Here is a 15,411-nt window from a genome sequence, read left to right as displayed (position 1 = left end):
ATACTATATACTGTGTGGGGCTGGGGTGTTATACTATATACAGTGTGGGGCTGGGGTGTTACACTATATACAGTGTTGGGCTGGGGGGGGTTATACTATATACTGTGTGGGGCTGAGGGTGTTATACTATATACTGTGTGGGGCTGGGGTGTTATACTATATACTGTGTGGGGCTGGAGGTGTTATACTATATACTGTGTGGGGCTGAGGGTGTTATACTATATACTGTGTGGGGCTGGGGTGTTATACTATATACTGTGTGGGGCTGGGGTGTTATACTATATACTGTGTGGGGCTGAGGATGTTATACTATATACAGTGTGGGGCTGAGGATGTTATACTATATACTGTGTGGGGCTGAGGATGTTATACTATATACAGTGTGGGGCTGGGGTGTTATACTATATACTGTGTGGGGCTGAGGATGTTATACTATATACAGTGTGGGGCTGAGGATGTTATACTATATACTGTGTGGGGCTGAGGATGTTATACTATATACTGTGTGGGGCTGAGGGTGTTATACTATATACTGTGTGGGGCTGGGGTGTTATACTATATACTGTGTGGGGCTGGAGGTGTTATACTATATACTGTGTGGGGCTGAGGGTGTTATACTATATACTGTGTGGGGCTGGGGTGTTATACTATATACTGTGTGGGGCTGGGGTGTTATACTATATACAGTGTGGGGCTGGGGTGATATACTATATACTGTGTGGGGCTGGGGTGTTATACTATATACAGTGTGGGGCTGGAGGTGTTATACTATATACTGTGTGGGGCTGAGGATGTTATACTATATACTGTGAGGGGCTGGGGGTGTTATACTATATACTGTGTGGGGCTGTGGTGTTATACTATATACTGTGAGGGGCTGGAGGTGTTATACTATATACTGAGCGAGGCTGGGGGTGTTATACTATATACTGTGTAGGTCTTGAGGTGTTATACTATATACTGTGTGGGTCTGGAGGTGTTATACTATATACTGTGAGGGGCTGGGGATGTTATACTACATACTGTGTGGGGCTAAGGTGTTATACTATATACAGTGTGGGGCTGGAGGTGTTATACTATATACAGTGTGGGGCTGGGGGTGTTATACTATATACAGTGTGGGGCTGGAGGTGTTATACTATATACAGTGTGGGGCTGGGGGTGTTATACTATATACTGTGAGGGGCTGGAGGTGTTATACTATATACAGTGTGGGGCTGGAGGTGTTATACTATATACAGTGTGGGGCTGGAGGTGTTATACTATATACAGTGTGGGGCTGGAGGTGTTATACTATATACAGTGTGGGGCTGTAGGTGTTATACTATATACAGTGTGGGGCTGGAGGTGTTATACTATATACTGTGTAGGTCTGGAGGTGTTATACTATATACAGTGTGGGGCTGGAGGTGTTATACTATATACAGTGTGGGGCTGGAGGTGTTATACTATATACAGTGTGGGGCTGGGGTGATATACTATATACTGTGTGGGGCTGGGCTTGTTATCCTATATACTGTGTGGGGCTGGAGGTGTTATACTATATACAGTGTGGGGCTGGAGGTGTTATACTATATACAGTGTGGGGCTGGAGGTGTTATACTATATACAGTGTGGGGCTGGAGGTGTTATACTATATACTGTGAGGGGCTGGGGGTGTTATACTATATACTGTGTGGGGCTGGGGTGTTATACTATATACTGTGTGGGGCTGGGGTGTTATACTATATACTGTGTGGGGCTGGGGTGTTATACTATATACTGTGTGGGGCTGGAGGTGTTATACTATATACTGTGTGGGGCTGAGGTGTTATACTATATACTGTGTGGGGCTGGAGGTGTTATACTATATACTGTGTGGGGCTGGAGGTGTTATACTATATATTGTGTAGGGCTGAAGGTGTTATACTATATACTGTGTGGGTCTGGAGGTGTTATACTATATACTGTGTGGGTCTGGAGGTGTTATACTATATACTGTGTGGGGCTGAGGATGTTATACTATATACTGTGTGGGGCTGGGATGTTATACTATATACTGTGTGGGGCTGAGGATGTTATACTATATACTGTGTGGGGCTGGGGCTGTTATACTATATACTGTGTAGGTCTGGGGGTGTTATACTATATACTGTGTAGGTCTGGAGGTGTTATACTATATACTGTGTAGGTCTGGAGGTGTTATACTATATACTGTAAGTTGCTGGGCTTGTTATACTATATACTGTGTGGGGCTGGAGGTGTTATACTATATACTGCTGGTTCACATCACTACATGCACTTTAATATGAAGGATCCAGTGCTTGTCTTTACAACTCCTTTGGATAGAAAGCAGCATCAAGATCCTTCCACTGGTTCCTATCCTTTATTTGCTACTATTATATTGCCCTTGACGAGGCAGAGCCTTTCTTAAATTCTCATTATCCACTGGGAAGCAGAATGAGGCCAACCAGAGCTGATGGATGACATGAAGACTTCCTCGTTATCAGGGACTCGACGTGTCCTCCTGTTACATGGCTGACCAGTAATACCACATTTCTCCTGAAGTGGACGCTGCAGGGAAACAGAGGGGCCACATGGAGCTTCTCCTAGAGCTAACTGCTGATCACCAGGGGTTTAGTAAGCTTCTCCCACACTGATCAGCTGATTGTGGAGGTGACTTCATTCTGAGAAGAGGTTGTCATAGTTTAAAAATGTCAATTGATTTACCCAATGTGCCATAATAATGATGATGAAGGTGGTGGTGTGGGCTCAACTCAGTTCAATAACAGACAATGTATGAATCCTGTAAATACATTTGCTTACTTCTGAAAGTTTTCCTACTTAATCAGTTTAATTTATCATTTACAGGAAAAAGGGTTAACCCTCCCAGGTAACATGGCACAAACAATCACATTGCTGCTGATAACCCTTGGTGAGTTGCACATTTCATTGTCAGAGAGGTCTCTCGCCTCTAAATCAAGCTCTCAATCAGACTCTAGCAGCTCTTTCTCTCCCCTTTCAGAGCAGGAAGACTCAGCACAATCTCGAGCACAAATCATCACCTAAATTAGATTATACCAATCAGCTAGATGTAATTACTCCCAAATTTCTCTGTTTTTGAACCTGATGGAACTTCCTCAGTCCTAGCTAGGGGCAGCAAGGACTATATAGCAGTAAAACCAACAAACGGGCTTTAAGAAGTGGAACCCACAAAATCATGTCCGATTTATGAAGCTCACCACATTGTAACGACCTACAGGAATGCCACTTAGGCCAGTACCACGTGCTATAGGGTGTAAGAAAGACCTTCCCATAACAGAAAATAATTGTCCTGATGGGCAATGGTATAGTCAACGTCTGGTCCTGGGTGGATTCTTAGCTAACATTTAGTAAGGGCCTCTTTGATGACCTGACCTGATTGTGGCCCCTACCTCAGTAGTGCTTTTCATACATTTCTTCTTGTTGGACTGCTGATACCACTATATACCAGTTTCTTTATAACCCCTGACATTGTATATTCTTTGGATTTTCTCTACACTGTATAGACCATGAATTTTAGATTTTTGTTTTGCAGGTGTGCTCCTCGGGCTCATAACCGTACAAACAGACAAAAGTAAGGATTACACCCCTAAAGACGTATTTATTGTATACAGTTTTTGTTCTATGTGATATTTTACATTATATCATAACCATTACTATATAAGCATTAGATTTCGCTTTCTCCACATGGAGTCTCTAGTCCCCGGGTAACAGTCCATTAGTCAATGTGACAGCTGCTGCTCCGGCCATAAAATGGGCTCAGAATTGTTGTTTCTTCCCATCACCCACTGACAAGATCAGGAAGGTAGGCTATTTAGGAACAATGGGACATCTGGCCAGGGTAGAAAACATTTGGATGCAGCTTCTATCACAAAATGGGACAATGAAATTCCAGTTTAAGGACTATTAAGGACAGGCAAAACTGATTTGCTGTGTTATGCTTAGTTACATGGATTCAAAGAAGTCTCTTTGTCATGGTCTTCCCATAAGGTCCTCAGACCCTGCACTGGGCAAATTCTGTAGTGTTCCTTCATATTCGTTCCCAATGAGACTTACTTTTATTGGTGACATTGTACCATACCAAAAATCTATTAAATCCTCGCCCTCATAAAACAACAGATGCAGTAAAGGGGACCGGGTATAATATTCAACTACATTATACTATACTGAGTTACCATGAAAGTGACCAAAGAGCAATGATTGATCTTCTACAGTCTAGTTAAAGGGCATCTGTCAGCAGTTTTGTACCTATGACACCGGCTGACCTGTTACATGTCCACTTGGCAGCTGGAGGCCTCTGTGTGGGTCCCATGTTCCTATGTGTCCACATTGCTGAGAAAAATGACGTTTTTATATATGCAAATGAGCCGCCATTACACCTAGAGGCTCTGCTCTCTCTGCAACTGCTGTGCCCTCTGCACTTTCATTGACAGGGCCGAGCAGTCTACAGTTTGTCAAAGTCAGTTGCAGAGAGAGCAGAGCCTCTAGGTGTAATGACGACGCCCCCGTTGCTCCTAGAGGCTCATTTGCATATATTAAAACTTCATTTTTCTCAGCAATGCGGGCACATATGGACATGGGACCAACACGGAAGCCTTCAGCTGCCAAGTGCACATGTAACAGGTCAGCCAGTGTCATAGGGACAAAACTGCTGACAGATGTCAGGGGGATACTATATCGCCTATTTGGTTGCATTAATGACATACATTATTTTGTGAGGGTTTTCTTTTAGTTTTCCCAGCCTAAAATTTATTCCGTCTGCTGGAGTGTGTAAATGAGAGAACAAGAGACAATTATTCAACGGCTTTCCGTTCAAGCGATGAGGCTCCAGTCTCTGCTCCTTCTGGTCTCTTGTGGGCCAGAAGTGTGATGTCCCATCTGTGGTCTTCCATCGGCTGACCTCAGCAGTGATGTGACCACTGAGCCTCGGTGGTGGACAAGGGTCTCACCAAACATACAAGACCCTGGCTGCTTTCAGAAACAATGCCTCGCCTGTCCACAGGTTGTGTCTGCTATTTCAACTCAGCTTCTGAGCTGTGAATGGAGCTGATACTACGAACGTCCTCTGGAAAGGCGTGCCACTGTTTTTGTAAGAAAGCAGCCATGTTTTTAAAATCCAGGACAATCCTTTATCTTGTTAATAATTCTTCTTCTTTTGCAGTCAGCTGTCCATCTGGCAAAGTACCTGGTTGTGTGTTGTGTCAACCAACCTGTGATAACCTGAAGCCTAAATGTGATGTTCCTGAAAAATGTGTTCGAGGATGTGTCTGCAAAAGTGGCACTGTAGATAATGGCCTTGGTGAATGTGTGGAAGCGTCGAAGTGTGGACTCTGCGGGAACGCAACATATACCACATGTACCAATCCCTGCCCTAAAGGTGCAATGTGCATAATAGGTTGTCTTGAAGGCTGCCTCTGTAAACCCAACTACGTGTGCCTACCTGACAGCAACAGATGTGTCCTTCCTCAGGATCTCCCCAAAGTGGATCCAACAATTACACCATCCACAGTGTGTCTTATTAGGAAGTCTCAAAATGTAAAGTGACCTCGTCTAATCATATGGAGATGTGTCTGATGAAAATAAAGTGATTGCTGACATTGTTTTTATCTACTTTCATTGACTCATTAAGCGATCAGGATCTCCGACCACTCACTGACCAATCAGATCATAGTCCGTCTAGACTGTTATGAAAATGATCTCCTGATCTGATTGTGATCGGTCTCATCCACATTATGTCTTTCTGACTTCAGTTTTCTTGGCACTAAACTGCTGAAGGACATAGTTGGCGCTGTGAACAGGTGGCGATGCATACCTTTCTCCTTTGGTTTTCTGGTAGTGCTGAAAATATAAACTTAGGGGAACATTTATTAAGACCAGCATTTTAGACGCCGGTCTTAATAAACCCCTATCTGTGGCGGTGGATGTGGCTGGAGTTATGAAGAGGCGCCGGTCTCCCCATAACTTTGGCACATCCAATGCCAGTCTAAGGCTCCATTCAAACGTCCATGGTGTATTGCAGATCCGCAAATTGCGGATCCACAATACACCCGACCGGCACCCCCATAGGACTGCCCATTCTTGTTGTCAATTGCGGACAAGAATAGAACATGTTTTTTTCGGAGCCGCGGACCGGAAGTTCAGGGGCGCGCTCCGGAAATGCGGATACGGAGAGCACATAGTGTGCTTTCCGCATCCTTTCCTGCCCCATAGAGAATGAATGGGTCTGCACCCGTTCCGCAATTTGCGGAATGGATGCAGACCCATTCTGCGGACGTGTGAATGGACCCTAAATGTAATATGTCTTCCTTGCTGTCTTACACTTAGACCTTTTTCTATGCCTAAAAAAGGCGTAGAAAATGGTGAATGAGACGGGCCTTCCGGCTCCTCTCCTTCCACGTGACGCCCACAATTTTAGGACCTGAATAATAAATGACCCCCTTAGAATCCAGACCAGCAAGTGTCCTCCAGAAGAACCAGTCACACTGACCTCTAGCACCTAGTCAAGGTGCCATCCACATGAGGCCCAGATGAGCCCACTGATACTTCAATGGCCATGGTCAGTGCCAGTAGTGGGTCCTCATCCTACCACCATGCCTTGGATCTCATGAAATCCATTATAAATTATTCATGTAGGAAAACTGAGTATGGATATGCATGGCCCTCTGCACTAAGGTCTATGGGAGCTATGCACACAGCCACTGATTCTCCCTCATCTGTATGGCCACCTCTGACTGATGTTCTAATACAAGTTCTTGTATCGATGGGATTTGCTAAAGGCAAAAATACATGAGATGGACCAATCTACAGATTATCACAAGGATTGTATGGACTAAGATATCCATCATAGAGCTAAAACTCTTATGGTTTCCAAGTAGACCCATGTATGGAGGGTCAGAACCTCACCCCCAACAGAAGATTGAGGAGCAGTAGACTCAAGACTCAAGTCGAGTGTTTCAAGAGCCAGGGAGAACATTTGCCACTAAGGAAGTGGGTCAGGCACTACGTATAGGCATTACTAATTACAAAGTGCCGGATGTCTCATTTTAGTTGTGTACAACCACACTCAGGATAGGCTCAGAGAAGGGCATGAAAGTTTAATTAAATGAGGTAACTACACGTGTGACTACAGTGCCAATTAGTGGTGAAAAGAGTGTAGCACATGCTGCAGCAAAGTCCCATTCACTTCTATGGAGCCAGAGCTGCGTACAAAACACACAATATACAAGATGCTGTGATATTTTCTGAACAATGCATAAAAAAACATGAAATGAATGGTTCAGGATTCAGTCCGGACGCTATGGGTTCACTATATGCATCACATCCGGACGGAAAACCTGCTTGTGTGTAAGAGGCCTAAGGCTAGCCAATATATAGCAAATATGATTGTAATGGCATACAGTAAATGTAGCAAATAGTATTATTCCCTGTCATCCATAACTATGCATAGATAGACACTAGCACTGGAGGATTTTAACAGGGACATTTGGGTCTGTAGCCCAGGGCCAGAAGTTTCTGTGGGGCACAATGCCACCGACAACGCCTGTTACAAGGAAGGAGAGCATGATGCTGGTAAGAGAAGGAGGAGGACATCCCTCAAAAAGATGACTACTACCTGTAAGTAGGCCGGCCACTATTTGTTCCAAGTGGTGCCTTGGATCTGAACCCGAGTTCGGGAAATGTTTTATTACAGTATAAATCAATTTCTAAAGTTATTACACGAAGTCTCGCGAGACTTCGCAAAGTAGTAACTTTAGCTCATTGGAGCCAATACATTCTAATATGCTCCATACAGTATTGAAACTAAGTTTTATGCGAATCGCCTTCAGATGTTGAAACTTTGTGCTAATCCCTAACTTTGATATAAAAAGACTATTGTGTTTGGATTAAAAATATACAATACCCCAAATCAGGGATGGACTATGCCTTTGAGTGCTTTATCATGGACTGCATGCCCTAAAAATAAGATCAACTCCCAATTTTGTCACCATCAAGCACCGAAGTTACTACGCCTGAATTCACCCTGCGTCATGAAAGCTGGAAGATATATCTGCTTATTGATGAGGTGTATTGTCATGCTTAACCCTTTGCCTATATGTATTTATTTAAGTGACATACAGTAATAGAACCGTGCAACCTTGATTTCTAGGCATTGGTATTTTTGGGTGCTGCACTTATATTTTTCAGGTATCTTCAGAGAGATGCAGAGCTTCAGTCAGGTGAAACGCCGGGAGAGGATTACTTTTAAGTGGGGGCGGATGCAGCGTCCCACTCTGTAATAGTAGTGGGGCCCTGTGTATATATATAAACTCACCTAAAGAATTATTAGGAACACCTGTTCTATTTCTCATTAATGCAATTATCTAGTCAACCAATCACATGGCAGTTGCTTCAATGCATTTAGGGGGGTGGTCCTGGTCAAGACAATCTCCTGAACTCCAAACTGAATGTCAGAATGGGAAAGAAAGGGGATTTAAGCAATTTTGAGCGTGGCATGGTTGTTGGTGCCAGACGGGCCGGTCGGAGTATTTCACAATCTGCTCAGTTACTGGGATTTTAATGCACAACCATTTCTAGGGTTTACAAAGAATGGTGTGAAAAGGGAAAAACATCCAGTATGCGGCAGTCCTGTGGGCAAAAATGCCTTGTGGATGCTAGAGGTCAGAGGAGAATGGGCCGACTGATTCAAGCTGATAGAAGAGCAACGTTGACTGAAATAACCGCTCGTTACAACCGAGGTATGCAGCAAAGCATTTGTGAAGCCACAACACGCACAACCTTGAGGCGGATGGGCTACAACAGCAGGACCCCACCGGGTACCACTCATCTCCACTACAAATAGGAAAAAGAGGCTACAATTTGCACGAGCTCACCAAAATTGGACTGTTGAAGACTGGAAAAATGTTGCCTGGTCTGATGAGTCTCGATTTCTGTTGAGACATTCAAATGGTAGAGTCCGAATTTGGGGTAAACAGAATGAGAACATGTATCCATCATGCCTTGTTACCACTGTGCAGGCTGGTGGTGGTGGTGTAATGGTGTGGGGGATGTTTTCTGGGCACACTTTAGGCCCCTTAGTGCCAATTGGGCATCGTTTAAATGTCACAGGCTACCTGAGCATTGTTTCTGACCATGTCCATCCCTTCATGACCACCATGTACCCATCATCTGATGGCTACTTCCAGCAGGATAATGCACCATATCACAAAGCTCTAATCATTTCAAATTGGTTTCTTGAACATGACAATGAGTTCACTGTACTAAAATGGCCCCCACAGTCACCAGATCTCAACCCAATAGAGCATCTTTGGGATGTGGTGGAACGGGAGCTTCGTGCCCTGGATGTGCATCCCTCAAATCTCCATCAACTGCAAGATGCTGTCCTATCAATATGGGCCAACATTTCTAAAGAATGCTATCAGCACCTTGTGGAATCAATGCCACGTAGAATTAAGGCAGTTCTGAAGGCAAAAGGGGGTCCAACACCGTATTAGTATGGTGTTCCTAATAATTCTTTAGGTGAGTGTATATTAAAGGCTGTCTGTGCCATTCCGCAAATTGCGGAACGCGCACGGACGCCATCCGTGTTTTGCGGATCTGTGATTTGGGGACCGCAAAACACACCACGGTCGTGTGCATGAGGCCTTATAGTGATGCACAGTCTTTTTACAGCTAACAGTGATTCAAAAGCATGTATTTGCACTGCCACAACTTGGCTTAAAAGACCCTTTTTTTTCTCCACTACTTTATTGGCCCCATGGGACAAAGCTCCTGCAGAGGCGCACACAGTTTTTTTTCCCTTTACTAAAAACTGCTGTATGCTTTTCTTTTTGTTTAGCTGGTGATTAGCTGGGACTGTTGCTGGCTGGCACAACGATGCGCACGTCCGTATATTGTAAATTACCTGCCTGTCATACTGACGCACAGTAACTGTTTCACTACCACAGCGGACTAGCTATGTATGTTGCTGCACTGCACAATGATGTACACCGAGATACACTCTCCCTGCAGGCCGGGAAATAGCTGATTTAATACACTTTGTGACAAATTAATTCGTAATGAGCAAATTTCTTGGAAGAATTTGGCAAAGCGTCCAAATAGAATTTTTGAAAACTTTGCTTATCTATAATAATTATATTTGTGTTCAGTACGGCTATCCGAGCGAATACATTTCCTAATAACAGCAGTGGAGGTGTGGCGGGACTGCTATCTGTTAGGGCAGCCTAAAGTGGGCCAACCTAGGTATTAAAGTTTTCAGAAAAATGATAAGAAAAATTTAAAGGGGTATGGGTGGGTGGGTACCACGAATGCCGTAGGGCCGTGCGTCTCGGGAGAGGAGGTAGCCCGCAGCTCTTATATAGCCTGTACACTTGTTTATGTATATAATTCCACATGTGTTAATTCATAGTTTTGATGCCTTCATAGTCATGAAAATAAAGAAAACTCTTTGAATGAGAAGGTGTGTCCAAACTTTTGGTCTGTACTGTATATATATAGATTTGCAGAATGTTATTTTATAGGATGTATCCATATTGCTGTAATTCCTTCTAACAGGCAGTTTACACCTTTGTAGACACAGCCAGTCACCCCTAGGTGGTGTTGGCACCACATATATAGATATACACTGCTCAAAAAAATAAAGGGAACACAAAAATAACACATCCTAGATCTGAATTAATTAAATATTCTTCTGAAATACTTTGTTCTTTACATAGTTGAATGTGCTGACAACAAAATCACACACAAAAAAAAAATATGGAAATCAAATTTTTTAACCCATGGAGGTCTGGATTTGGAGTCACACTCAAAATTAAAGTGGAAAAACACACTACAGGCTGATCCAACTTTGATGTAATGTCCTTAAAACAAGTCAAAATGAGGCTCAGTAGTGTGTGTGGCCTCCATGTACCTGTATGACCTCCCTACAACGCCTGTGCATGCTCCTGATGGGGTGGCAGACGGTCTCCTGAGGGATCTCCTCCCAGACCTGGACTAAAGCATCTGCCAACTCCTGGACAGTCTGTGGTGCAACGTGACGTTGGTGGATAGAGCGAGACGTGATGTCCCAGATGTGCTCAATTGGATTCAGGTCTGGGGAACGGGCGGGCCAGTCCATAGCATCAATGCCTTCGTCTAGCATTGTCTTGCATTAGGAGGAACCCAGGGCCAACCGCACCAGCATATGGTCTCACAAGGGGTCTGAGGATCTCATCTCGGTACCTAATGGCAGTCAGGCTACCTCTGGCGAGCACATGGAGGGCTGTGCGGCCCTCCAAAGAAATGCCACCCCACACCATTACTGACGCAATGCCAAACCGGTCATGCTGGAGGATGTTGCAGGCAGCAGAACGTTCTCCACGGCGTCTCCAGACTCTGTCACGTCTGTCACATGTGCTCAGTGTGAACCTGCTTTCATCTGTGAAGAGCACAGGGCGCCAGTGGCGAATTTGCCAATCTTGGTGTTTTCTGGCAAATGCCAAACGTCCTGCACAGTGTTGGGCTGTAAGCACAACCCCCACCTGTGGACGTCGGGCCCTCATATCACCCTCATGGAGTCTGTTTCTGACCGTTTGAGCAGACACATGCACATTTGTGGCCTGCTGGAGGTCATTTTGCAGGGCTCTGGTACTGCTCCTCCTGTTCCTCCTTGCACAAAGGCGGAGGTAGCGGTCCTGCTGCTGGGTTGTTGCCCTCCTACGGCCTCCTCCACGTCTCTTGATGTACTGGCCTGTCTCCTGGTAGCGCCTCCATGCTCTGGCCACTACGCTGACAGACACAGCAAACCTTCTTGCCACAGCTCGCATTGATGTGCCATCCTGGATAAGCTGCACTACCTGAGCCACTTGTGTGGGTTGTAGACTCCGTCTCATGCTACCACTAGAGTGAAAGCACCGTCAGCATTCAAAAGTGACCAAAACATCAGCCAGGAAGCATAGGAACTGAGAAGTGGTCAGGTCACCACCTGCAGAACCACTCCTTTATTGGGGGTGTCTTGCTAATTGCCTATAATTTCCACCTGTTGTCTATCCCATTTGCACAACAGCATGTGAAATTGATTGTCACTCAGTGTTGCTTCCTAAGTGGACAGTTTGATTTCACAGAAGTGTGATTGACTTGGAGTTACATTGTGTTGTTTAAGTGTTCCCTTTATTTTTTTGAGCAGTGTATATACACTGATGAACAAAAGGGTAACAATGTTTTGCATTTTCGACTTTCGAGGATCCATATCTCACTGTCCACTACAGCTTTGAACGTGAGACTACCATCATTTTATAGACCATCATCTTGGCTATCTCATACATAAATTGAACTTTCAACTATTTAGTGTATGATTAGTTAAAGGGGTTATCCGAGTTAATTAAAAAAAAATAAAACCTCTTAAAACCCATCTGGATATACATATAATTTGGTTAAGCTAGATTTCATCAAGTTAACCACTTGCCGCCACGCTAACGCCGAAAGGCGTCATCGATGCGGCGCTCCCAGGTCACACTAACGCCGATTGGCGTCATCTCGCGTGAGCCGAGATTTCCTGTGAACGCGCGCACACAGGCGCGCGCGTTCACAGGATCGGAAGGTAAGCGAGTGGATCTCCAGTCTGCCAGCGGCGATCGTTCGCTGGCAGGCTGGAGATGCGATTTTTTTAACCCCTAACAGGTATATTAGACGCTGTTTTGATAACAGCGTCTAATATACCTGCTACCTGGTCCTCTGGTGGTCCCTTTTGTTTGGATCGACCACCAGAGGACACAGGCAGCTCAGTAATATGTAGCACCAAACACCACTACACTACACCCCCCCTGTCACTTATTATCATTGATCACCCCCCTGTCATTGATCACCCCCTTGTAAGGCTCCATTCAGATGTCCGTATGATTTTTACGGATCCACTGATACATGGATCGGATCCGCAAAACACATATGGACGTCTGAATGGAGCCTTACAGGGGGGTGATCAATGACGGGGGTGATCACCCCATATAGACTCCCTGATCACCCCCCTGTCATTGATCACCCCCCTGTCATTGATCACTCCCCTGTAAGGCTGCATTCAGATGTCCGTATGTTTTTTACGGATCCACGGATACATGGATCGGATCCGCAAAACACATACAGACGTCTGAATGGAGCCTTACAGGGGGGTGATCACCCCATATAGACTCCCTGATCACCCCCCTGTAAGGTTGCATTCAGATGTCCGTATGTTTTTTACAGATCCACGGATACATGGATCGGACCTGCAAAACACATACGGACATCTGAATGGAGCCTTATAGGGGGGTGATCAATGACAGGGGGGTGATCACCCCATATAGACTCCCTGATCACCCCCCTGTCATTGATCACCCCCCTGTCATTGATCACCCCCCTGTAAGGCTGCATTCAGATGTCCGTATGTTTTTTACGGATCCACGGATACATGGATCGGATCCGCAAAACACATACGGACATCTGAATGGAGCCTTATAGGGGGGTGATCAATGACAGGGGGGTGATCACCCCATATAGACTCCCTGATCACCCTTCTGTCATTGATCACCCCCCTGTCATTGATCACCCCCCTGTAAGGCTGCATTCAGATGTCCGTATGTTTTTTACGGATCCACGGATACATGGATCGGATCCGCAAAACACATACGGACATCTGAATGGAGCCTTATAGGGGGGTGATCAATGACAGGGGGGTGATCACCCCCATATATACTCCCTGATCACCCCCTTGTCATTGATCACCCCCCTGTCATTGATCACCCCCCTGTAAGGCTGCATTCAGATGTCCGTATGTTTTTTACGGATCCACGGATACATGGATCGGATCCGCAAAACACATACGGACATCTGAATGGAGCCTTATAGGGGGGTGATCAATGACAGGGGGGTGATCACCCCATATAGACTCCCTGATCATCCCCCTGTCATTGATCACAACCTGTCATTGATCACCCCCCTGTAAGGCTGCATTCAGATGTCCGTATGTTTTTTACGGATCCATGGATCGGATCCGCAAAACACATACGGACATCTGAATGGAGCCTTATAGGGGGGTGATCAATGACAGGGGGGTGATCACCCCATATAGACTCCCTGATCACCCCCCTGTCATTGGGGGGTCATTGATCACCCCCCTGTCATTGATCACCCCTCTGTAAGGCTCCATTCAGATGTCCGTATGTTTTTTACGGATCCACTGATACATGGATCGGATCCGCAAAACACATACGGACATCTGAATGGAGCCTTATAGGGGGGTGATCAATGACAGGGGGGTGATCACCCCATATAGACTCTCTGATCACCCCCTGTCATTGATCACCCCCCTGTCATTGATCACCCCCCTGTAAGGCTCCATTCACATATTTTTCGGAAAGAAGACACCCCAAGGTATAAATATCTTGGTCAAATGCCAACTTTGTATAAAAAAATGATATTTCATATTTCTCTCACCCAGCATGGATATATGTAAAATGACACCCCAAAACACATTGCCCAACTTCTCCTGAGTACAGCAATACCAGATGTGTGACACTATTTTGCAGCCTAGGTGGGCAAAGGGGCCCACATTCCAAAGAGCACCTTTTGGATTTCACCGGCCATTTTTTACAGATTTTGATTTCAACCTACTTCACACGCATTTGGGCCCCTAAAATGCCAGGGCAGTATAACTACCCCACAAGTGACCCTATTTTGGAAAGAAGACACCCCAAGGTATTTTGTGATGGGCATAGTGAGTTCATGGAAGTTTTTTATTTTTTGTCACAAGTTAGTGGAATATGAGACTTTGTAAGAAAAAAAAAAAAAAAATCATCATTTTCCGCTAACTTGTGACAAAAAATAAAAAGTTCTATGAACTCACTATGCCCATCAGCGAATACCTTAGGGTGTCTACTTTCCGAAATGGGGTCATTTGTGGGGTGTTTGTACTGTCTGGCCATTGTAGAACCTCAGGAATCATGACAGGTGCTCAGAAAGTCAGAGCTGCTTCAAAAAGCGGAAATTCACATTTTTGTACCATAGTTTGTAAACGCTATAACTTTTACCCAAACCATTTATTTTTTTTACCCAAACATTTTTTTTTTATCAAAGACATGTAGAACAATAGATTTAGAGAAAAATTTATATATGGATGTCGTTTTTTTTGCAAAATTTTACAACAGAAAGTGAAAAATGTCATTTTTTTGCAAAAAAATCGTTAAATTTCGATTAATAACAAAAAAAGTAAAAATGTCAGCAGCAATGAAATACCACCAAATGAAAGCTCTATTAGTGAGAAGAAAAGGAGGTAAAATTCATTTGGGTGGTATGTTGCATGACCGAGCAATAAACCGCTAAAGTTGTGGAGTGCCGATTTGAAAAAAGAGCCTGGTCACTAGGGGGGTATAAACCTGTGGTCCT

General features: G+C 44.6%; 1 protein-coding gene across 1 annotated transcript in view; it reads left to right on the top strand.

The window, feature by feature from the left end:
• The window catches only part of LOC120993490 (serine protease inhibitor swm-1-like), a 137,371-nt gene extending 131,748 nt beyond the window's left edge, over positions 1–5,623 (top strand). The window contains exons 2-4 of the mRNA XM_040421985.1: positions 2,851–2,914; positions 3,557–3,595; positions 5,183–5,623. Coding sequence (XP_040277919.1) covers positions 2,878–2,914; positions 3,557–3,595; positions 5,183–5,565 — 459 coding nt within the window. The 5' untranslated portion in view covers positions 2,851–2,877 and the 3' untranslated portion in view covers positions 5,566–5,623. The remainder of the gene's footprint in view (positions 1–2,850; positions 2,915–3,556; positions 3,596–5,182) is intronic.
• The last annotated feature ends 9,788 nt before the right edge of the window (positions 5,624–15,411 follow it).

Source organism: Bufo bufo, chromosome 1 (genome assembly GCF_905171765.1).
Source record: "Bufo bufo chromosome 1, aBufBuf1.1, whole genome shotgun sequence".
Taxonomy (NCBI): Eukaryota; Metazoa; Chordata; class Amphibia; order Anura; family Bufonidae; genus Bufo; species Bufo bufo.
Note: the sequence above shows the minus strand (reverse complement) of the source record. Positions and strands in the feature narration are given on the sequence as shown.